Below are 25669 nucleotides of genomic sequence, written 5' to 3' on the forward strand. Positions count from 1 at the left end.
TAAGCCAATTCAGACTTTGCAGCGTTTGAAGTCGCTGTACACTCAATATCGTAAAAACGAAAAAAGCACATTTGAAACTCTCCACCACCTACAAGCAGAGTGATGTTTCAACGATCCCATTCCGTCTGTGTCTTCACCGACAGACAAATCATAGACAATGACAGACAAATATAGCCAGATGTAGGTCAAAAACGATTCACGCCGTTTTGTGGCTTTTACTTGCACACTAATTCCACAAGTTAGGTATGAAGAGTGGAAAATCTTTGTCCAGATGTGCGAGTGTGTGGAGTATGTGATAATGATGCGGTAAGCACACATGGCAAGATCGTTGTGGATGCGTGCGACAAAGCGTTTGACAGTGCAGAGGCAAGGAGACCCAGTGGCTCTTACTTTGCCTTCCACTCCCACGCCACAGTCAGCTTCCTGGATCATGCTGACATCATTTCCTCCGTCCCCTGAGAGACAGAAAGAGAGATAGCAATGTTGGCTGAGTGACAAACCCAGGTGCTTTGACCAGTTCTGCTGAGATTGATGTAGGAAAGGTTTTAAATAGCAGTGCAACACACTGTTGTCATATTTCACTGTTATTCATCCATCCACTGTCTATACCCACTTAATCCTAATTAGGGTCACGGGGGTCTGCTGGAGCCTATCCCAGCGACAAGGGCAGGGGTACACCCTGGACAGGTCGCCAGTCCATTGCAGGGATATTTCACTGTTATTATTTCATTAAAATCTTAAATAATGTATACAACCATGAGCCAATGCCTAGTGTAAAGAGATGACAAAAAATGAACGTGGTAGAATATGTTTGTCAATTCAGATATTTAAAAACTGTAGATTTTTGGAGATAATTTTGAGATATTTTAAAATTTGCTTTGACCATTGTACATCTCAAATGTACACCCAAGATGTAAATCTAGCCCATTATCCCAGTATGAGGGTTCAATTTTGCATTGTTTATTCCAAATAGGTGTCATAGAAGTGACAAACATTTTCTACATATTCCCCATTTTAGTCAATGAACTTTTAACTTTTAGCTTTTAACAAGTGTCTGGATTCCTCTAGAAAAAAATATGAATTATTTCTAGTTTGTTCCCCTTTTAAAACTCACTCTAGTACCATTGAGGGTAAATCGTTTTATTTAATTTAATAATAAGACAAATAAATGAGAATAAGTTTTTCTTGCCAGGTGAAAGATAAGAGGCTTCTCTACTCATTTGAAAGGAAAACTGTCAGTTTTTGGCTGTTCTCCTAAAGGGTAAAATTTTGTATTCATTTTTTTTTTAAGTAAGGGGTCATGGTGGCTTAGTGGTTTGCATATTTGCTTCAATCCTCCAGGGTTGGGGGTTTGATTCCTCCTCTGCTCTGTTTGCAGAGTTTGCATGTTCTCCCTGTGCTTTAGGGGGTTTCCTCCCCAGTCCAAATCCGTGTGTTGTAGGCTGACTAGCATGCCTAAGAGTCATTTAAATTCAGTGATCTTTCTTCTCTAACACACTGGGTAATTTACTAGTAATTGTGGTGTCTTGAAGCAGAAAAATAATCTGTGCTGTAACTTTAACCAACATGTAGATATAACCTACATATATATTATGCACTATACACAAAATTAAAATATCATTCAGCTAAATTGAAATATCATTCAGTGCCACAACTCTACAACAGGGGAATGCTGCTTTCTGTGACAGTGATGGACAACAATGTACTCACCCACAGCACACGTGAGTTTGCCTGTGCGCTCCTGCAGCAGCCGGACGATCTGAGCCTTCTGGGTTGGAGCACAGCGACAGCACACCACAGCCGGGCACTGGCACGCCAGCTCCATAAACTCATACTCATAATACTTCAGGCACACCTGCAGGAACAGTCTGTTTAATATCTTCCTTACAGCAAACATGGCTAGTAATCCATCACCAAATATATCTTCTCCTTCAGCAAAAAACAAGTATATGACTTATAGTAGCTATGGAAATCTAATTTGTATTAATAAAGCAGGTGAATCTAGAGGGATTTTATCTAGTAAAGCTACTCAATTAATCTAAATAAACACAAGTAATGACTAACAAAGGCAAATAATGCATTTAAAAAAAGACACATTCTCTCTCTGGATTATTTACACATTATAACACCAGTGCAGACACACATCTACCATTAGAATGACCACTAAGCTTTTTTTGTGCATCATTAAAAATGATAATGATGAATAAACTCAAAACAGATGACCTGAGTAAGTGGAAATGGTGGTAACTACTTTTATCTGGAGGACTGTCTAACATACAAGAACGGTAAATAAACAACGGTGTCAATTGTATTAATATACCTTGTTCATAAAATGGTGATACATCTTCTATAACTCAGACAGAAGTTCAAGTAGCAGGATTTACCTAGAAGTGTTCTTTCTTTATCGTTTCTATAGCAACACTGTAAACATGGACTTGCATGGCAGACGCTCCACATAAACACATTATTAAAAGGTGTATAATTGGTTGATATCGTGAGCAGTGTCAGTGCTCTATAAGTCAGATATGAAGTTTTCTGATACAGAAACCTCTTCAGGATGAAGAGCTTTGAGATCCAGTTAGCAAATTGCCTTTTTTGTGAGATTACCTTCAAGAGAGAGGGGGGGAAATCTTGGCTGTTCTAAAGTAAGTGATAAAAGGAACCAGATTTCGCTGAAGGTTCCACAACATTAAAAACATAGCTTGGTTAAAATATAATTGGTTATATTACATGCATACATGGTTAAAAGTAGAACATGCTGTGCTTGCCTTGATCAATATATCTTAAAAATTACAAATTGCTGTGGTATAAAAGGAATAAAACACTTCAGGATGTGACATGAGTTATTGGAAATTTAATGAATTTCAAGGTTAGATTAGTTTTCTATAATAGCATGCGCCATCCTCTTTCACAACTTCCAAATGTTGTTTGCTTCCTGGCAGCTCTTTGTACATCATGCTACTACAATTGAAAGTGGTATCACATTATGACTGGCTATGCATGAGGTTTACCTCAAGAGAGTCTCCTGATATTACCAGAGCACAGTCGTGCTTCCTCCTGAAAGCGTTGAGCTCGAGGTGGGCCTCGCTTCGTGTGGTCACCTGCAAACACAGAAAAAAAAATACACTGTCAGCTGAGTTAGGGTTACACACACATTTAAGCACGCACATGATGATAGTAATCTCACTCAAATAAACTAGAGAGCCTAACCACACCAAACGCAGAAGAATACAGCTGCTGACTTCAACTGTCAGCTCTCGTAAAAGCCCATGACCCAAGCCAACCGCTTAACTGTCACACGGTCATGTCTGCCTGCTACTCTCGTGTGGAAAAGAGTTTCAAAAAGGAAATGAGGCACTGGGCTTGTTAGGTCGAACTTAACAGATAGGCCTGAGGTTGGTTCCATTACAAGTGTGTCAGTTCAGGAGACAAATTTATTAAGGGCTGCACAGAAACATAATAACAGGAGAGAGAGTTAATATTTCACCTCTCTGGAAAGAAAACAGGAAAAGTCAAAATAATGAACATGAAGTTAAGCTTCAAGTTAATGAAGTACAGTGCAATTACTCTCCTTTTTTTGTTTATTCTAGCTGACTATGAAATCACATTGCCAACAAATCTAAGAAAGAATCATTCATCAATCCATCTGCAGTTCTTGGTCAGGAAAGGATGTTTTGTGTACACACTTTGGCCATCCATCTGTCAACTTCAAAACACATTTAGACTCATATCCAGATTCCATTTGTATTTAAAGAGGAAGTTGCTCCAGATGCAGGGCCTCTCGGGCGCCCCAGTCCTCCGGGGGTGGCGCGGTTGTTTTTAATGCTGTGCCAGACATTGTCTTCGTTTTCGGGTAACGACAGTGCTGGCTTAACCTAAAGGCCGAGACTCCCTCCGCTTTGGCAGCCATCCACAGGGAACACACAAACACACACACACTTATGCAGGTACAAGGAAAGGCGCAGACCTCTCTCTGACACCCCTATGGGAATATCTAAGCTGTGTAACTAAATTAGGATGGTCGCAGGTCACGGACCGGGCGGCTTTGCCAAAGACTGTAAACCTGCCCATAAGTAAGATAATCATCTTAATATTTTAATATAAAATATAGGAAAAGTGACTCAGAAATTTTGATTTGTCATTGGTGGGAAGCATGACAAAACATTAGACTGGACAAAAAGGTTGAACACAACCTTCACACATACACAAACTACTACAGACATCACTAGCTAGCTATACATATCACTAGCTAACCCCATGTAGGGCATATGCACGATCCTACATGATTCCAACGCTGCTTATGTACCAATACAAATCGGCTGAACACGTGCTGGAGAAGTTGGTATGTGTGAAGAGCTTATGGAGGAGAGGTTATCTGTCCTCTTCTGTATACATGAGATGGGAGAGAGCAATGCCATACCTCTCTCCCTCAAGAGCAGGGCAATTATACTCACCTGCACTTCCTATTCCAATTGGTGGCATCAGGAATCAAACAAGCAATCACCAATGATATTGAAAAACCTGGTCATTACCCAGCTTTAAAATCTGTGCTGTATTTTTAACAGACCAATACACAACAGTAATCACCATTAGAAAACACTTACAGGCCTAAAGACGTGGACATCTTGATTACGGGTCACCAAGTGGGCGTTCTTGGCTGTGCAAGTGGCTGTCTCCAGTTTGTCTCCTGTCAGCATCCATACCTTTCCAAACAGCAACAAAGATACACGTTACTGACTGTTACACTGATGTTGCATGTTAACACTGAATATACACATAACTCGTACTTACTCCATTGTGTATTCTGTGAACATAAGCACCATTGTACATTATAAACATATCTTTATAATCCAGATCGAGTGGGCAAGGGGCATTTTTGCTCTTTGAATCACACACTGATCCTTACCACAGAAACACAGAGGTGGACAGTCACTTAGGGTATTTATACAATAAGTGGAGTTATAAAAAATGAAAAGCCAGTTGATAAACTCATTAGGCATAAATGATTTTAAACCTTGCAAGAGAAAGATGCCACAGCTTACACTATAATAGGCTGCATATAGCATCATGATTCATCAAAGGTACAAGTAGCATATCATATTATTATCATATCTGCAACCTTATCGAGATAAAGGGAAATATCTATATATATATAAACTACTGTATAAAATAAAATGATAATCAAGACAAAAAACAGTTTTCAAACAGAAAACTAAAACATTATCTAAAGCACTATGCTGCATAACAAAAAGCACATAGTAAAAGCATGCAGAAATGAAAGGAGGTGTTGGGTGGTGTTCAAATCTTAGCCTTTAATTTATATGCAATTCTATTTATTCTGTATACATTTAACTGTTGAAACTCGAATCTTTTATTTAAATGATGAAAAACAACAGACAAACATTTATCTGAAAGAATAAATAAAAGGAAGAGATGCTATTGTACCATCTATAAAATCACATACATGAAGAGCACATTTTTCTCCTCATTCATCTTCCAACAAATTTCCCAGCTGTATTCCATCAAATTCTGGTTCTTCACTAAAGATCATCTCTCCCATAATGCTCGACCATTAATCCCAAAAGCTTTCATTTTGCACTGAGCCTTCTGACACATCTCATTGCCTTTAATCAGGCATCAAGCAGCTCTGTGCATAAAAGGTGCAATAGATGTTTTCAGTTTTTTTTTTTTTTTTTAGTACTACAAGTAACCTGGGATATATGTAGAACATGATAAAAAATGGTTTATGGCATGGCACGCTAATATAAAAGTATATTAGCGTTTGGTTGTGATGGTGTTTATTGTTATAGACTGTCTAATGATCCTTCACCCCATGCAACCATCTTAGTTTGTTCAGAAAGAAAGAACATAGCGCTAATCACCAAGCAAAGCTAGTGATTAGGGGAAAAAGGGATATATTAAGTAATTGATTAATGAGAAGGTGATGAAACTAGATGCAGAATTAGCAATGTTCCTTCTGGTCAGGTATGCAGATGTAATCTTTATAAAGCAGTGAATTGTTAATAAATCAAGGAGATTAACTAGACTTAATCTTGACAAATCTGGACATATCTTGCCTAATGCATCTTTGACACCCCTCCCACACCCCTCCCTCTGGTTAGTCTGTAATGCACTGAATAACTAGTTTTTCTTTATTTGACCAAGACCAAGAGAAATCCTTTGTACAATCAATTACAGCGGAATTATTGGCACCTTTTAACAGAATGGCCACAATGAGACTGTATAAAATAAACATTACTGTATATGCCATAAAGTTTCCATTCAAACAATTAGAATGATTGCATAGAACCACTTGGAGACTATAACGCCGTCTTTGAACTGCCCGTTGCATCAGTCAGCTTTCAGCAGGAAGGAATTAGTGCTGAGTCTATAATGAACTCAGATACTACACAGACCTAAAAGAGCTCTTGGTTGCTGTTGTAGAAAGGATATTATCAACAGTTACATTATTTACTGTCCAGTGTCACCCAAATGAGGATGAGGTTCCCTTATGAGCCTGGTTTCTTCCTCATATCATCTCAGGGTGTTTTTCCATGCCACTTTCGCCCTAGGCTTGACTTATTAGGGATGACTTTAAACTTTATTATTATAAAGCGCCATACAAATAAATTAAATTGAACTGAATCATTTCAGCTTTCACGAGTAACTAACATGCCATCTTTCAAACATAATAAACACTGATATCAAAATCAACAATGAATTTAATTCAAGGTCACAAAATCAGTATTTTTCAATATCCATTTCTTTAAACAACAAATTAAATTAAACAACAATGAAAACCTGTGCTCTGAATTAAAAAGGAAATTGCAGGTGCATGGAAGAGTGTCTAAAATCCCTCCTCAAGTGTTCTCCAATTATCTAAGACATAACAGGAAAAGAGTACTTATAACATGTACTTAAGGGAATGTTCATTTGGGGATGTACTCGTTGACAGGAGCCTCTTTGTTTTGTTTTGGGTTTTTTTTCTCAGAAAAAATTGCATTTGCAGATGCATTTTTAAGAGCTCTTTCATAGCCAGTGACTGCAATAATCTTTTGTTTCTTGTGCTTCTGTTGTTCATCATCTGGATATGATATCAGTTCATAACAATAAACTAAATTAATGTTTAGATAGATAGATAGATAGATAGATAGATAGATAGATAGATAGATAGATAGATAGATAGATAGATAGATAGAACTATCTATAGATAGAATCTGTCTGTTTGTCTGTCTAGACATTAATTGAAACATTTTTAAAATATTGTTAACTAAAACAATAAATGAAACATAATTACGTCAATGTTTTTTTGTTTGAATTTATGCTACCAATGTCTTAAAATATTTTGTTACACAAATTATAACTTCATCACAAAAATGAATGATACTCGTATTGTTAAATGTGATCTACTTAAATGTGATTAGTAGCTCTAGATCTAATAATGCAAACATTATTTACAAATGCTATTTATATTATTTGGGATTAATATAAAGGCAATATAGTACAAAACCAATGATATCCCAGGTCAATTCCGGTACCAAAAGGTCCAAAGAGTGAACATAATTCTCACATAACAAGAAATTTTGTATTTCTTCGCATCTCTATACTTTAGACTCACTTTGAATCACTTAGTGTATGAGTTACATATTTTAATTTTCTAGAAAGGTGCCGGTAAGTCTGGACTGAATCTGACTATTAGACTTTGGCTGAGCACTGGAAGAAAACAGTAAATGCTGGATAAACAGAAGTGTCTCACTTTAATGCCAGCATTGCGCAGGATCTCCAGCGTTGGCCTCACATCAGCCTGCAGCTGGTCCTCCACCCCAGTCAGACACAGCAGCTCCATCTCCATCTCCAGGCTCTCGAGGACTGTAGCCACCTTAAGTGAGCGGTCATGGACACTCAGCTTGGCCTGGACATAGCGGGCCTACGGGGCACAAACATGTCCTGAAATCTATCTGACAAAACCCCAGGGCTTTTAGTTGAATAGTTGTGTTTGTTCAAAATAGGTTTTGGTCCAAAAATATGTGCGAGTCATCCTGTATCGTCTCAAATGCTTTGGAAACATGTTCACTTGCAACACACATACATAAATACATTTATTATGATTTATGTTTTCCTTTTTTAGGACACCCTTTCAGCAACACTCAGCATAAAGATTCAGGAGGTTACGATTATATACTGAAGGATACTTTTTTACATACAGAAATACACATACACATGTAGTGACACACATTTCCACATAAAATGTCACCGTACAATGTCAAATAGTGACTGCTTAAAACCTAGTGACTTGCTGCAGGTTGGGTTAGAGAAATCGACAAGCTGTAAAAAAAAATAAAATAAAAAATAACTCCACCACATGAACAAGACTAGAGTGTTTGTTTTGAAGTTGACTATGTACTTAATCTCAGCCCACGAACGATCCTATAAATCAAGCAATGTCCAGTGCCGTAATACACAGCAGCCAAATGCCAAATTGCAGCATGGAGGGCGTAGCCCTTAACCAGTGAATGAGATAAAGGCAACACAATGTGTGCATGAGTCACACAGGAACACACTCTCACTTGGTGAGTCACACACACACTGAGTCATTCGCCGCCCACCAGCTCACACACAATTATACACTCTAGCAGTTAGAAAAGGGGGTTAGAAAGTCTTCTGTGTGGGCGGGTGTCTCTGTATGTGTGTGTGTGTGTGTGTGTGTGTGTGTACACATGTGTATAGGCTGGGCAACCAATACTGTGACATTTTGGGGCAATCCCTATGGAAAACTTGTTGCTGTGTCTCTTGTTTTGAAACTGTTATTGATGTTGTATGGTTCCTCAGCAACGTGCAAAGATATCTAAAGCTAAACCTGCACCTGGATATTTTGGCTAAGGGAAATTAAAAAGAGGGGGGGGGGGGAGAGAGAGAACTGAAAATTAGAGCAACAGGTTCAGTATTCAGATATCAGCACTCTTTTCCATAGGTGGCTGTGTTTATTGCACCCATAACTCCTGCTCAAGTGACTCGCTCATATATTACAAACTCGGTGTCTCACTTATGTCTTTAGCAAATGCTCCTGTATGGATTATTCTGGAAATAAACATTTAAGGTCAGCTGAGGTGTGTGTTATTTGAGAGTCAAATCACCATCAGTCAACCGGATCAAGCTTCAACAGTCTGAACACTCCCTTTGTTTCCCATAGTGCAACGCTTAATCTGAATTTAATCCATAATATCCATATTCAGACGTCCATATTCAGAAGCTGTTAAAAGTCTCGAATATGAGGTTTTTTAAAGATGATTTACTAAAAACCTCACCTCAAAATCCTGATACTGCTCCTCTGTCAGAGATTTCTTAGCCACCACGAGGACTCGGAGCCCCTCACGGGCCATGTTCCCACACTGAGAGACAATAGAAATGAATAAAAACATTACTGTCCTACGCCATTCCATGGTGGATTCATATTTAAAACCACAGCGCTGATAAATTCTCAAATTTTCTGTAACAGAACAGTTCTGACAGTCTATAACTCTAAAACTATCATTTCTGTAGCAACTCATTCACAGAGAATTTTGTGGTGAATTCTGGTGACTTTTGGTTCTGTAATTTCTCTTACTTAAACTTTATGAAAGGAGTCTCCAGAGTCAGAGATTTGTATTTGTATGTTTTTTTTACTATGTTCTCAGGATAGTGGATTATGTGCTTCCTTTGTTATGTTTATAGCTGATAAGACATGAAATTATAAATAACTTGTCACATTATAAACAGCTAATATTATAACGTTATTATATCATTTGAATGGGGATAAAATTGTAAAATTGCAACCAGTGGAAAACTGAGGTGATAGAAGTGAATTAAAACACTTCATAATGTGCTGTTATAGGAATATAATCAACTTCAGGGTATTAACAATCACACTGTTTCACCTCAGGCTGCATAACACCACTGGGCAGATGATTGTTTTTCTTATATGGTCTCCTCTGAAATTATTGGAACAGCAAGGCCTGTTCCAGCAAGGCCACGTGTTTGCGTGTGAAAGCAAGACATTTGAGTTTGAGAACAAAAGATGGATATGAGCTGAGAGTTTAGGATTTCGGCTTTTATTTCTCTGCCTTTAAATCTAGATGTGTTAGACAACATGGAGCCTTTTGTATTAGACCACGTAGTTTTCAGATGAGCAAGAGTATAAAAGAGAGAAATCTTGAAGTAAATTTAAGTAAGTAACATTAATGTTAATGTAATCTTTAATATTTGGTTGCTGAATCAAGGCTGTGACTTACTGAAATTAGCAAATTATTTATTTATTTTTTTTATTATTATTATTTTCCAGGCTTTTACTGCAGCCTTTTTCAGTTGTTACTTGTTTTGGGGTGTTTCTTCCTTCAGGAGGTGAAGTGCAATTCGTTTAGGTTAAGGTCAAGTTGATTGACTTGGCCAGTCTAAAACCGTTTGCTTTTTACCCCTGATAAAGTCCTTTGTTGAGATAGCAGTGTGTTTTGTCATTGTCTTGCTGCATGATAAAGTTTCTCCTGATTAATTTGGATGCATTTCTTCGTCAGACAAAATGCTCCTCATTCATTCTGCTGTTACCACCATGTGTTACATCATCAGTAAAGATTAGTGAGCTTGTTCCAGAAGCAGCCATGCAAGCCCAAGCCAGGATGCTACCACCACCATGTTTCACAGATGAGCTTGTATGTTTTGGATCATGAGCAGATCCTTTCTTCCTCCATACTTTGGCCTTTACATAGATAGAGAATCTGTAGCTCATCTGTAGATAGATATTCTGTAGCTCATCTCTACTGTTTTGTGAATACCAGTCTTCAGGTTCTTACTGCTGATGAATGGTTTACATCTCGTGGTATGGCCTCCATATTTCTGCTCTTGAAGTCTTCTTCAAATGGAGGATTGTGATATCTTCACCCCTGCCTTGTGGAGGCTGTTGGTGATGTCACTGACTATTGTTTTTGGGTTTTTCTTCTCTTCTCAATAATGTTTCTGTCATCAGCTGTTGTTAATGTTCCTTGGCCAACCTGCTCGGTGTCTGTTGCTCAGTACATCAGTGTTTTCTTACCCAATTGTTGTATTAGCTATGCGCAATGCTTGTGTAATGCTTCTGATTTATTTTCCTCTTGTCTCTATCAAAATGTTTTTCTTCCACAGACAGCTCTCTGATCTGCATGTTGGCCCATCCTTTTAACAACAAATGCAGTCTTCACAGGTGAACCTGAAGTCTAAAACCAAGAGCTATTTATTGTTACGAGTCATTCTAACAAGAAACACCTGTCAGTCTGGTGTTTCAATACTTTTGCTCACCCCGGGTGGTCTTATACAAAATGTGCTTTGTTCTATGTCGTCGGACACATCTGCAAATAAATACCAGGAAAATAAAAGCGGAGATCCTAACCTCTATTCTCATATTGATGTTTTGATTTCAAACTTTAATGTCTACAAGTCTACTGCAAAACAAAATGAATTAGTCTGAAATATATAATAACAAGAAAGTGAAAATACCTCCTCTTCCAGCCAGTCGTTGTATTGTACTATTCCGGACATCACAACATCAGCTCCTTTCATATAAAATGTGATCTCGCCAGTAGTCTCATCCTGAAATGAGGGATAAAAAGTGTCTATGATGTTCAAATGTTGTTCAAATATATAACTGGTTTCCATATAATACTTTATGTCAATATGTTCATTAACTCTAAAAGCAGCGTGCAACTTGAATGAAGAATGAAGGATATTATATATTAAAAGGCTTGGGTTTTGGAAATGTGTTTTTCCATAGTAAATGCAACTGCCTTAAGTGTGTAATTTTCAGCTGCATTCAAGAATATTATAACTACAACAGTTATGATGATGATTATGATACACTACAGGAATTATACATATGTGTGCATCTTGTTTTTCACTTCGCAGCATGAAAGATTTATTTTGCATGTTCTCGAGAGTCCTTGGAGGTGTTTGAACGGATATCAAAAGGAAACCCCCATTAATTTCTAGTTTCCTTAAGTATACTAATATAGGCTCCAGTCCAAGCCAGCAACAATAGTGAGCCATTCTCAGCTGGAGAGAGTTAGTCATCAGGTTCAGAGGAGGGGAACTGCTTTCTCAGATCACCCCTAGCCAAAACAAATAACTCTGTGCGTCTGTCTTCTTAGCGAAGTTCCCAAAAGAAACATGGCAGATAGGTTGTGGTGCGAGTGACTATCCTGAAAAATATTCAATAATCGTTGCTTTGCGAGTCACATTATCTACTGCAGTGGAATGACTAGCTCTAATAGGAGATACTTACACGCACAATGATTCCCATGCGCTTGCTCTCATAGGTGAAAGGGAAAATCTGCAGGATGGTGAAATTGAGGATTTGACCACTAGGGGTCCTCAGCTGCATAGAGGACTGATCTCTTCCCACTAGAGTCAGTCCAACACTCTCTGTCCACTGGACCAGTGACACCTAGCACATGTGAGAGAGAAAGACAAGGAGAAACCTTGGCATTTCTACTTTTAAATAACTAGTGTGCAATTGCATTTGTCTATGGAGTCTTTCGGGGATCCAGATGCATTTTAAATGCTTAGGAGTCATTTAGTAAAGTTTTGGAGGATAAACTTGGGGGATAATGTTTTTGTCTGACAACCAATTTAGACTAGAAATGTTGTCTAGATGAAATAGAGTTTACTCAAAACAAAAAACCAAAAAAAAAAAAACCTAACTAAATTTAGTTTAAAAAACAAAATATCTAAAATAATGATGGTATGGAACTAATGTATATTAAAACCCAGAAATCCAAGGAATAAATATTCCAGAGATTATTTAATTTATTTTAGGATTTATTCTAAAAATCCCCCAGATATAAGTTACAATGGATTTATGTAGTCTACATTTACAGGAAAAAAACAGGATTTTGTCAGAATCTGGAAGAAAGCTGAAATACTAGTAGAAAGAAGTTTACAAAATGTAGTAAATTTAGTAATTTAGTAAATTTAGTTTATGGCTAATAAAATATGTAATATGAATTTAACTGCAATTTAATACAAAAAAATCTTGTCCAGAAAGAAATTAATTTAGCCTGAATATATTCTAGAAAAAATATTAAGAATTTAAAAATTTATAAAAGCTGAATTTAGTCTGATTTTAGTTTAGAAAACCTGAGAAAATGTAGTCAAAATTTTGTCAGTCTAGAAATGGTACTCTAGAAGGTAAAAACTAAAAAACTGAAAGAAAGAATGAATTTACCTGGGAAAAAAAAAGCCATTTAGACTAAATCTTGTTAAAAGCCTCTGGTAGCATCAAACTTCTACTACTTTTGTATAGTAAAACCCAGAACTGAAAGTCATGGAATCATAACTGTGTTAAATTATGCTGAGATTTAGAAAGTTCTAAGAACCAACAAGAGTGTACTTAAGAACATTCCTTATGCAGTATAAATAAACATCACAATTGTTGGCATGGATTTGTACTGAATGGCCAGCCACATTTCAGTGTACCAGTGAAGATAAGACAAACCAGATGACATCCATTAGAGTAATGCTGAAGGGGCTGGGGGGAGGAGGGGGGATTTCTGGGAGGCAGAAGTTATTGCCCAATAACTTCCAGACCAGAGGTTAGGGTGAGATCAAAAACCTTATTTCTTATGCCCTTTGCAACTAGCTGCTAATGACATATCTCACAGCATCCAGATGGACTAGAGAGAGGCTAAAACATAAGCAGGCTCCACTACTACACCACATCCACCACAGTCACCACAGTCAACAAATGAGGCCTGATCCTACTGCTTTCGTTTGACCACTGGGATTGTCGTGTTTTGTTTAGTAAAAGGTTACAACATGGCTGAGGTTGATGCAGTTACCTCTGAATAGGTAAATAAGCCATATCTATTTTCACACTCAAACAAAAGATATGTGTTTGTAAATGGCATGTCACTGTGAATCCTGAGGGATCGGGGGTTTGGAAATGTGAGACAGCCTCTGTCTGTCAAATCATGTGGGAAGTATAAAACTATAAACAATATTGATATTTAGAAGCTTTGTCTGCATCTGATATCCATAATTTCTTTTCCAGAAACAAGAAGTAGACCTACGTGAGGCTATGTTTAGTCATAGTCTGGTACCACAAACTGTCTTGCTTGTAGTGAGAGTGAGTGTGAGTATGAGTATGAGTGAGAGAGTGTGTGTGTGTGTGTGTGTGTGAGTAGGCTTGGTCTGCGTCACCACCAACCCACACTTCCCTACTGACCTTGTCTTAATCCCGGTAACCACAAAAGGCCACATATGTTAAGCCAATCAGCAAAGATGTACTCCAGCTTATGGGAAAGTTTTAGTCTTAGACAGATAGGCTGTATCTTTCAGTAGGCCTGCGAGAACGATTCCAAAGCTAAATCTTGATTTCTGTAAACCTGCATTGTAGACATGTCGCTTTTTTCAGTGCTAAACAGTGTTAAAACAGCGACAAGAGTTACACAAATCGATGACTGTCACAGTTATAGTTACAGTGCTGATGGCCTTCGCATACACAACGTACTTTCATATGAAACTTTTACAAGAGATTTCCACTTGAATGCGAATAACCAATCACAGTATTCCTACCCTTTGTATTGCTGTGTACTTTAAAAGACTGAGCATTCTGACCAAGTTGTAATGTGGTTAATTACCTCGTCAGGGCTGGAGGCTTGATACACCCTGCATGTGTCCTCGTAATGCTGCTCAGCCTCCGCCTGCTCCGTCACGCCGTTCCCCTCGTACACGGGTGTCACGTTGTGCACCAGGGCGATGGCCTTCACCGCTTCGTGCACTCTACTACTGATCGTCTTCCTCACCTTAGTCGTGACTGGTGCCCTGGATGCTGGCTGGTCATGTGGAGGCTACGAAACAAAGCGGGGGGTGGGGGGAGTTACTATCATAGTTATTATCATGATATTAATGTTGAGGAATGCAGGCCTGGTTGAGGTAAGAAACAAAAAACGAATGAGAATTTAAATAAAGAAAACATGTCAAACTATTCAACAAGATAATACTGCCAATGGCAAGTTTGGGGGGGGGCATATTTAAACACACAATTCTTCATTGCATAATAATAATAATAAAATAAATAATTTAATGGCAGATGCTATAAACAGACTAAACTTATTCATTGACTAAACTAATGAGGTCTAATCTTCTTTACTAACCCCACTGACAAAATGATAAAACTGTGTCTCAGCTAAATGTCCTTCTTGAGTCCTCAGAGAGGATTTATAAAAGCTCCCAGATGTATCAGAAAGTTGAAACAATAAGCTATAGCATTTTGCGGGCTATTTTTGGGCCGTATATTTAAGGGGTTAATGGCAGAGTTATTAAATTAGCCACTAAGAGGCAGGGAACAAGCAAATCCTGTTTCCTGCTCTAATGACTTCAGATGTCAAAGGGACAAAGCATGTCCTTAAGGGGTTATGAGGCACATGCTGAAGGACTGGCCACATGTGATTCGCTTTCCTATACTCTAAACAGCCCTTTTCTTTGTCATTATGAAAGTTTCTGGCAACTTGAACTTACTGCGAAAGATAAATCATCTCTCTATGAGGCCAGATTAAGAATGTGCAGTTTGAAGGATTACTAGAAGTAATATACAACATTATTTATTCATCTTTATTTTCTTTTTGCCCCCCCCCCAAAAAAACAATGAGTACACTTTATAGCTTTAACCTAATCTGCATTATCCAGTCTAACAGGCTTACCAGGATTTTTACTTATTTACATGTCAATATTTTTATCTTGTTACCTGAGTGTAAGCGCTGAACACATGACTCTGCACTTCGTCCATGGAATCCATTCCATATGCCACGGTGCCAAGATGCAGACGCCTGAACACCATTTCATTCTGTGTGAGAGTTCCTGCCAAGACAAAAACCTTCAAATACTCAGAACAGTGAACTGAAGATGGTAAATTAAAACACTGATATACAGATGGCAGTTATAGCTGAAACACTTTCTGTGAAGGTACACATGCTTAATGGAAAAATGTTTCAAACTAAATATTTGTCATTTACAATATATGTAAACATTAACCATATCTTAAAGGGAAAAAAAAAACAGGGCTACCAGTATGAACCTGGATGTTATGATAACTCCTGAAGTTTTACTATGAATTATATCACAATCATGGTGCCATGGTATAATAAGCAAATTCTCATTTCTGATTGGTCATCACCTCGTGATTCATGTCTACTGGTTGCCATAGTAACGACATGCAACTAAAATGAAACATGTTTGCATATAAAATTCAGCATCACATCATATGAGATGAAGGAGAAGCAATGTGTGCTCAATTTCAGTTTAAGCTTTAGTGTATGTCTGCGCTCTTTGCCACGGATCACGCGCACTTCACTCCCATTGGTAATCACTTCACCAACTAAACTTTTCTCGTCGTCACCAGCTCTTATTAAAACAAAAGTTATCTGCTTGCTTGCTTCTGGATGGAATCTTGAGTGTCAGTGCTTTGCAACAATCTCCAGGCTTAAAGGGAGCAAAATAGTGAGAGGTTGTTGAAGGTATGACTGTGTATATATTTCGAAAGAAAGAAATCCTATAATCTACTATTAAAAACAATTTTAAGAATGAGGTCAAATTCAATAGAATAATAGCAAGTGGCAGAGATATAACAAAATGTCAAAAAATTAAATAGGTTACTATGGCTCAGAAGATCAAAAAAAAAAATTGAGAGTTATAAAGGTAATGATTCTGCATGCAAATTATTAAGAAATGGTCATGGTGATTTGATTTTTTCCACTATTAATGTCATTGTAACCAATTCCTGTACGCAACCTGGAATGAACAAACATTACATTCTTCCAAGTTTTATCATAAAACAGCCCTAACTTTCCTTGGAAAAGGATTCAAGATAATGTACAATGGGCCTGGTTTGGCCCCAGTCCCAAAACTCCCATGCTCTTCAATTCACAAAATCTGAACAGGCTTAGAAATGGCAGAAAAGCTTAGTATGCGTTTCCTGACACCTCAGTAGATCGCATTCTACTTAACAGTGTTTCACCCATGCTTGAGTCACACTTCCGTTGTCCACTACTTTACAGCTTTTTCTTTCCCTTTACATAGGAAGCATCTATCATTGTGTCATAAATCAAAAGGGGAGATTTTAACAAGAGAGGTCAGGGGGAAAAAAAACCTAAAAGGTTCGAGTCGGGTTTAAATTGTAATAAGTGACACGTCTTTGCCGAGAGCGCACCACCTAAGCTCCGCTGAAGGGATATGAACTAACCTTGAGCTACTGTCTACTGTCCTTAAAAGTCACTTCAGTGCTATCGGCTTTCACACCAAACCACACACTGCTTTTATTTCAGTCTCACAAATGGGGCGCTCTTAAGTAGTCGCTGGATTATAGAGCATAAATCTAGCTTCAAAACAGCTTTTTTCTACTTGCCCAGAGACTTAAATATATTATACGGTCCTATATATATATTTCACCGGATTAAGGACAAAACACTACATGCTAACAGTACTATTGAAAAAGATTTTTTTTTTTTTAGCCAGTCTTTTAGTTCCTCCTTCATATGCCAGATTTATTGAAGCAGCCGTGTAGTGCACGGAATTTGATGTGTGACAGCTGAGTAGAATGTGAAGTTGGACCACCTACTGTGGTAGTCCTAGTATTTTATTTCACTTTTATCATCATTACTATGATACTGTCCAGACGGACCAGTGATACTGCTTTCTGGACCTGCCTGATCCATCCTGACACCCTACTTCTGTTCGGAGTCTGATAAACTGGTGGATGCTCTTTGCTGCTGCTGATGTTGCATGGACAACCTAGAGGGACGTGGGATTGCTGTGGATGGTACCACTTAGAAACATGGAAATGGCTTTGCATTGCAATTGCCACAAACAGTTTTGCAAATTTTTTTATGAAACACACTCTCTGGTTCCCTTTTGATTCAGGCTCCCCTCAAGGTTTCTTCCTAATGTCGTCGTCTCAGGGAGTTTTTCATCTCCACTGTCACCTCTGTCGCTTACTCATTAAGGATATATGTAAAATTGATCATATTTTTCCTGAATTAATTTTTTTTTCTGAATTTTTCCTATTTATTTATGTAAATCTACAAACAGAAAATTGAAAATTCTCAAAATCTGATTCTTACCTGTCTTATCGGTGAGGAGATACGAGATCCGTCCAAGCTGCTCTGGGATGGTGCTGGCTCGAACCACAGTTCCAGGGATTTTTGAATCTTTCTTGATCATCCAGCTGAACACCATCTTCCCCATGTCCAGGTTCACACGCAAACTGAGAACCAGATGCCGTTGAACAATTAATATGGAGAATGCTACTGCTGGCATAATTTTTAGCATTATCATAAATGCCACAAATATGTGTGCTCTTTAATGTGTTAGGCTGTACAATATTCAAATTTTCATGTTTAATTTATCTATCTTTATCGTGTCACTGTAAACTACACAAATTCACAGTATGCTACTGTACAACAATAGTGTTAACAAAATCTAAACTAATTCACATCTTCCACATGGTATTCTGTCATGCTAGTGTAGACTGTGTCAACTACACCAGTTGCCCTCACCTGATGGGCACTATGTTGGAAAAGAGCAACAGGAAGCGGAAGATCTGAAGGTACCAGCGACCAGCGAAGTGCTGCAGAGCCACCATGACCAGGGAAACCACCACCAGGGCTCCGAACAGAATCTTGGTCAAGCAGTTTACCTCCAGGTCAAAAAGCCCAATCTAGAGCAGCAAATGGGGATAAAATTCACATGTGTTTAAATAAAAAGCACAACTTGGTGCTGTAGTTTAATTTTCAATTCACTAAACTGAAGTTTAATTTTCCAAGTTAATAAACAACAACAAAAAAAATCCCTCGGATTGTCATTTTACAGAAGGCTTGTAAGACTTTCTGGGCTGATTATACGATTTTATCTGTTTCTATCTATTAAAAAATAGCCTTAAGCAGGTCTTTAATACTGATTATTGCTAAAAGATGTGTCTAAGATGACCGTAATAAAATCTTGACATCTGAGTCCGATACCATGTCCTCCAAGTCAGACTATAAGACAATGACCCTTTAACGAAGGACCATTATTACGTCTTGCTTACATCATCAATCAGCACCACCGGTTTGTGCTAGAAAATGGGGTTAGATAAAGACAAACACTGTTCAAAGTGAGCTTCAGGTACTGGGGATATACTTTTCTGTCCATTTTATTAACTAGCATGTTTCATCACTGTCGTATTTGTAGCTGTGACTTTTGTGTAAGCCTATGTAATCCTCCTAGTGGTGGCTTTTAACATGTAAGATACTGCCAGAATTCTATTAAAATGTAGAATTTTTATCTGTGACATAAAAAATGGGACAAAAATCATGTGTGAAGTATACTTACAAGTCGTTTGAGTGAGCTGTTACTATACGAGCAAATTAATATAAACCTGATTTGAACAACTTTCAAGCAGTTGAGATTAGAGAATTCAGTAGCACTCATGTATAAATTTTATTATTATTATTATTAATATTATTAATATTATTATTAGAGCAAGCACTGAAAGTGACTATACACCCAATGTGGGTTTTTTTTTTTGTTTTCCGCCTATAGAACCATCTGGTACAAAGTTTGGCACATTGATTGTGGAGGGTCTAAGAAACAATCTGACCAAATTTTGACCAAGTGCTACCAGCGCCACCATCGGGTCAAATTTGGGCCTAGCTTTGGGAAGTATGTATATGATCCTAACTTTTGAACCGTGTGTCCAAAATTTACATTTCAAAGCCGATTATCCCTGGATTCCTTGAGTCAAGACGAGTTCAAAGAACTCTGATGCAAATTTCCGTCTAATTTGATTTTCTTGGATTTTGTCAAATATAAGACAGATGTAAGTTTGGTGCAGATACTTGCACAAAAAAAGGTACCGAATAATGAATGAATGAATACATTAGGTGTATTTAACTTGCAAGGGAAAAAAACACAGTCTATAGCACAACCATAACTCAAAGTGGCAACATCACAGGTCAGAGAATTCTGTTTGTGGTCAAATCATGAGCAAAACTGCAAATCACTCAAGAATCCATTTATTTAAAATTATTTCTCTGCTATTCTTTGATTGCTTTAGGCAACATATGTAGGACTGTTAATGTGTGGCTCACATAATCTGGGTGCTTGGCCCCTGAAAATGATGCTTGCAATATTAATTACTGTCATTGTTGTTGCTATTGTTATTATTATTATTATTATACATCCTAAAAATATTCGAGTAAACAGTACCTTATTTCTTGGATTGGATGTGTTCATAACACTGCGAAGTTCTCTGCCGGTATAAATCACAACCCCTATCACTGTACCTGTAGTTGCAGACACAGAAACAGTGGTAATGAGCACAGAATAGGACACGTGAAGAATAAATTCCCACATGAATACATTGAAAAGGTGTAACAACTTTACTTACCTGAGGCAACAACAGTGCTGGCCCACAGCGTATTCTCAATACTCAGGCTCTCGTTGACAGGAGGGTCTCCGTCCTCCTAAAAGCAGCAATTGAGACAGTTTTCTGGTGAGTTTATGTGCTTTGATTTAACATTTAGAAAGCATCGCCTTGCATGAGCACATCGGTACTCACTCTGGTAAAGGTACCGATGAAGTTATGGATGTCGATATTGGGTTCCTCAGCGTACACAAATGACCGGATCTGTAGAAGGTCCTAGAAGCAAGAACATAGTGTGTGTTTAATGCTGCTTGGAACATTCAAGCTCTGAACTCGGTGAAATTTAGTGCAAAACTCACTGCTGCAGTCGGAAGTCTTTGCGTGCAGGCCACTGGGAGGCGCAGTTTCCAGTCTGTTTCTCCATCCAGCTGGTCAGTCCTCAGGAAGCACGAGCCTTGAGAAGAACAGGCGGATCAGAGATGGACTGAAAGTGCATCATTCGTTCAGTACATGGGATTAGATGCTACAGTTTCTCTTGGTTTACATGAAGCATGTTTACACTGAAACTGTTGAAGTACATTGTTAGCCTCTAGAGGGCATTGTGGTGCATAATTCCTTTGTCCTACCAGAGCCATTGAAAATTTTGTGTATTTTATAGATTTTATGCAGTAAGGTATAAAATTCCTATAACACACCTCCTCCTCCTCCTCACCATCATCACCATCATCATCATCATCATCATCATCATCATGCAGCTATTGTTTATCTGTATGAGTTAAAATTTTCTAAATGTTATTAAATGCTATTAAATAGAAAAAAAAAAAAAGCACAGATCCAACTGAAACTAGAGTTTGGTTTATAGGCAAGATTTTCACCTCCCTGCCCCCATTTTAAAAGATGTGTCATCCTGCTGGGGCTGTGGAACCCTAGGCTCTTTATAATTGACCTAATGGTCTACATCTGCAGGGCAGATAACAATGCAACCCCTTCCCGTAAAACCAACACATCAAGCAGGCATGCTTCAACCCCCATCTTTAAAGAAACACTTCAGATTTCACTCAAGACTCTCTGCAAAACTATTCAGGATTGGATTTGAATAGTCTGAAAGATCAAAAAAAAATTCCTTCAGACATTTTACTAATTTCTAGTTAAAGTCTACTTTCTTCTTTTTCAAACACAGACTGTTTTACCGGATGACCTTGCAGTTGAACTTTTTAGAAATAACAACACTCTGCCAAGCACGCAACAAATTTCAATCTCTTGGTCATTTGTTTATTCAGATGATACTCTGTCCTTCTGCCCTTTGCATTTGTTTGTTTTGTGTATTCCTTCGATTTTCTGCATTGCTTTGCATGTCTTGATTTTCCTCGCCAACTGCCTTTGCCATTTGAAAGACAAAAAGAAATCTCAGTCAAGATGAGATTTGATTATTCCATGCCATAACAAGCTGAGCAGCCAAAAGCTTTTTTTAGATCAAGATTCAGAAACCATAGCATGACACTGTCATGCCATCTCTTCACACAAGAGTGAGGTTTCGGAGGCAAAATGGTGTCCATCTTTTAAACTAAACCCTTCACCTAATTTCAACCCTGCTTGGCCTTTCCCCTTTATTTCTGATGGGAAGACTGGGATGAGGTGATGGATGTTTACCGTTCCTTTCAGACGTCCGTAGGAAGATCATGTCAGCAGGAACACGTTGGTTCTAGAGTGGAGTGGGAAAGCATGGGTGAGAGATGGTTACAAATAAAAGACATGACAAGCTACTGCAGTATCGCTTATACTAACTAGAGTAACTTGCATTTTGATTACATCCACTGGCTGTGTTTAGTGTGCGAGTCCTACGAGAAATTATACACTGCCTTGACTGTTGCTTAAAGTACAACAAAGCTGCAGAAGCCCCAAAACAGTGCACATGACCTAGAACACCAGTCAACGGTTGTCCAGTTGTCCATTTTATTACATGTCTGGAAACTATCTAGGCTAAAACGTGTTAAAGGTACAGCGAGCTAGTTTGTTACACTGGAAAAAAAGGCAGTGTTTAGTCAGACTTAAGAAATGATTAAGTATTATTTGCATAAAAATACTTTCATTGCTTATACTATTATACAAACAGATTTCTAATGACTAGACTGAATGATATAGTGAGCATGATCAGTTCATGTAGTATTAATGTAAACCAGTATGAAATCACAGGAGGATATTGGCACTGATGGGAACTATAAATGTAGTATATTAAAAGGCAATTAACAATAGACTAGTATAGCGGCTGAGGTGTGTGTTGCAAAACAGTCTCAGCTAAGATGTAGGCTTGTGGTTTTGTTTTATTCAGGGCTTTGAATATACATAGTCAAACCATGTCAGATGTACGAAAATAAATTGTGGAACTGATGTAGGCATTAATTAAGCCTTTATTTTAAATATGTACTATAACAGAGAGTATATATTAATTTTAGACAAGAATTATCTTCTAACAAAATTTCAAATTTCGTTCAGCTATGAGATTTAGTGTCATTTTTTTGTATGTTGTGTCTTGTAACTGACTAAGCTGCTGTAACAAAAGAATTTCCCTCATGGGATCAATAAGGTATCTATCTATCTATCTATCTATCTATCTATCTATCTATCTATCTATCTATCTATCTATCTATCTATCTATCTATCTATCTATCTATCTATCTATCTATCTATCTATCTATCTATCTATTTTCTCCTCATCATATGAAAAAGATATTATTAGAGTCTGGCTGACAGTGATGTGATGTTTCCACACACCTGCTTGTCCCTGATTCTGTAAAGATCCTTTATTAATCCGCTTAAAAAGGTAAAAAGCATTCGACTGACAGCATCATCGCACCTCAGTGTATCTGTGGTGGGATTCGTAAGATGTGCTGTAGTTACAGAACCTCCATGTCCCGTGTTAATTTGAACATGGCTACAGATCAAATGAAAACACTGTTTTTTTCCCAGAAGACAACAAGCAATAGGCTTTTCTTCTTGTGTATGTTAACTGTAAATAAATAACTAATATCCAAATAAAATTCATATTATGAATTTAGCATAAATTAGTGTGAACATGTGATATGTGCGAATGTGCTGTTATGTATATAGTTATGCATGTACTTCTGTACTGTCTTGCAGTATTTGCAGAAGTTTGCACACATGCACTTTACGTGAAACTGTCTTAAATTTTACTAAGTCCTGTGTTGTTTCATGTAGCAGCAGTGTCCTGGAGGAACGCTGTATTCATTTCACTGTGTGGTGCACCAGCTATATATGATAGAATTATATATGATTATATATGACAATAAAAGCTTCTTGACTTGAACTCTTTCAGCAGAAAGCTGTGCTAACTGAAGAAGATTATCTTCAGGGTTCCAGAAGAAAATTCTGGCACATCTTGAGAGTTTACAAGCCTGGCAACCAAATCTTCTTACAGCAAGCTGCAGACCGAAAGGCAACTGCTTAACAAAAGGTGACGCAAAATACCAGAGAGGACTTACAAAGGATTACTAATAAAGCAACCGCTGGCCCCAGGCTACACGATTTAGTCTCACAATGAACTCATTAAAGGCAATTACGCTATCGTTGAAGATAAAACAGAAAAATGGTATATTCTTACCTGAATATTGATCAAGGATATGATGGTGTGGACATTAAATATTTAAACTGATATTTATACATATTTAATGACTTTGTAACTAATAATTATTTTCATTTTACAAATAAATGTTTAATCATAATGTTTGGCTTAAGAGTCAAGTTACAAATCTCTAAAGGAAGGAAAACAGCTCAGGCATTCATTAGGAAAAGATGCCCTTAGTCACAAGATCTCAAACCTTTACAAAGACAGGACTGATTAACACACCAACCTTTTCAACGATGATAAGATCTCCGACCTGGATGCCACTACTTTTCACCTTCATGGTTCCTGGGAGAAGAAAAAAAAGGATTAGTGAAGGCAACAAACTCCTTAATTCTCTGTGAATGAAGACTGTTGAAAATATCCTACATGTTGCCTTAAAGTATCCTTTTATATAGTAACATCTATAGAATAGATCGAATCGTCATATGTATTTCCATAGACGTGTCTAATATTTTTGGCGTTTATTCAATACTATTTCAGTGACAAAAACATTAACATATGGATATTCATGGGTACATATTCAATTTCACTTAAAGAGTGTGTGTTGAGATTTCCCAGACCTCAAGGTTTCCATTTACTTCTCAACAATGCCCTCCTATGAGTCTTTACAAGAGTTCTGGTAGTGGGCAAAACACGCTCTCGTTCCACTCCGAATTAATGACGAAAATTGTTTGGAAAAGGTCAGCGACCTATAACCTGTGTAGGGACCTCATACAAAGCATATGCAAAACATTAGCACGTACACATACAGGTTACGTGCTCTGAGGCCATCAAAAAGTCATTGTATTCTGCCGTGATACGTAAAATCAGAGCGAAGTTGGAAAATGGAAAATGGGAATTTAATAGTATTGTGTGTTTTTTTTGAAAAAAAACCCAAAGCTCTGTTAAAACATTTATCAAAAAAAAAACCTTCACTGATGAATGTGCCAGAGCTTAGGTATACCTCAAAAACTGGAGCATGGGGCACTTTGACTTTTTATTTTTCATCACTACTACCCTGAGTGAGGTAGCTAGTGGCTCTGCTTGGTAGCTTAGCTGTCGTAAACCCTAAGCCTGCTATGTGAGAATAATGCACAATGCACCGTTTCCACTTTTCGACTTCATATGACACAGCCATGCTTCAAATTTAACTATATTTAAGTAGGACATGAGCATTACATGTGCAGACGTTTCACAACAGAAATGCTGCCTTTATGTAATGGGGTGTGCTGTTATAAGAAAATAATCAATAACTGTGTGGTGTGATGCAAAGATGATTACTTTCCAATAATGTTTTCCACTGCAATTTGCCAATTTGTTTTAACTATTAGAGGACACACTGCATTTTTTTTATTCCTGTTATTAGGCACCTTCTAGTAGCTATAAACATTCATCCTTTTTTCCCTTGCTTTTCAAGTTAATAAACAGCTTGTCATGCCAGTGTAAACTTCTCTCTTCTTAAGACTCCCCTGCTTAAAATTAGAGAAGGCTTTAAACACTGTGCTGTCATTTGAATGAGTTGTTCTGGCTTGATATGTCCTCTACAGACATTCCTATGAGCGGAAATGGTGGAACGGATACAACGCAGGTTTGGTAACCGTCGTCTCCTGAGATGGCTCTGAGCTGGCAACAGGGACGAATGCATAATG

General features: G+C 37.7%; 1 protein-coding gene across 1 annotated transcript in view; it reads right to left on the minus strand.

Annotated features, from left to right (window-relative positions):
* Positions 1 to 25669, minus strand: part of LOC131365737 (probable phospholipid-transporting ATPase IIA) — a 44982-nt gene that overhangs the window by 12829 nt on the left and 6484 nt on the right. The window contains exons 5-22 of the mRNA XM_058409524.1: positions 24268 to 24326; positions 22049 to 22100; positions 20758 to 20852; positions 20594 to 20674; positions 20423 to 20498; positions 20242 to 20318; positions 18552 to 18712; positions 18117 to 18259; positions 15746 to 15858; positions 14640 to 14849; positions 12284 to 12445; positions 11503 to 11595; positions 9306 to 9389; positions 7757 to 7927; positions 4605 to 4703; positions 3012 to 3101; positions 1711 to 1855; positions 391 to 455 (exon numbers count right to left, since the gene is read on the minus strand). Coding sequence (XP_058265507.1) covers positions 391 to 455; positions 1711 to 1855; positions 3012 to 3101; positions 4605 to 4703; positions 7757 to 7927; positions 9306 to 9389; positions 11503 to 11595; positions 12284 to 12445; positions 14640 to 14849; positions 15746 to 15858; positions 18117 to 18259; positions 18552 to 18712; positions 20242 to 20318; positions 20423 to 20498; positions 20594 to 20674; positions 20758 to 20852; positions 22049 to 22100; positions 24268 to 24326 — 1976 coding nt within the window. The remainder of the gene's footprint in view (positions 1 to 390; positions 456 to 1710; positions 1856 to 3011; positions 3102 to 4604; positions 4704 to 7756; positions 7928 to 9305; positions 9390 to 11502; positions 11596 to 12283; positions 12446 to 14639; positions 14850 to 15745; positions 15859 to 18116; positions 18260 to 18551; positions 18713 to 20241; positions 20319 to 20422; positions 20499 to 20593; positions 20675 to 20757; positions 20853 to 22048; positions 22101 to 24267; positions 24327 to 25669) is intronic.

Source organism: Hemibagrus wyckioides, linkage group LG15 (assembly GCF_019097595.1).
Source record: "Hemibagrus wyckioides isolate EC202008001 linkage group LG15, SWU_Hwy_1.0, whole genome shotgun sequence".
Lineage (NCBI taxonomy): Eukaryota > Metazoa > Chordata > Actinopteri > Siluriformes > Bagridae > Hemibagrus > Hemibagrus wyckioides.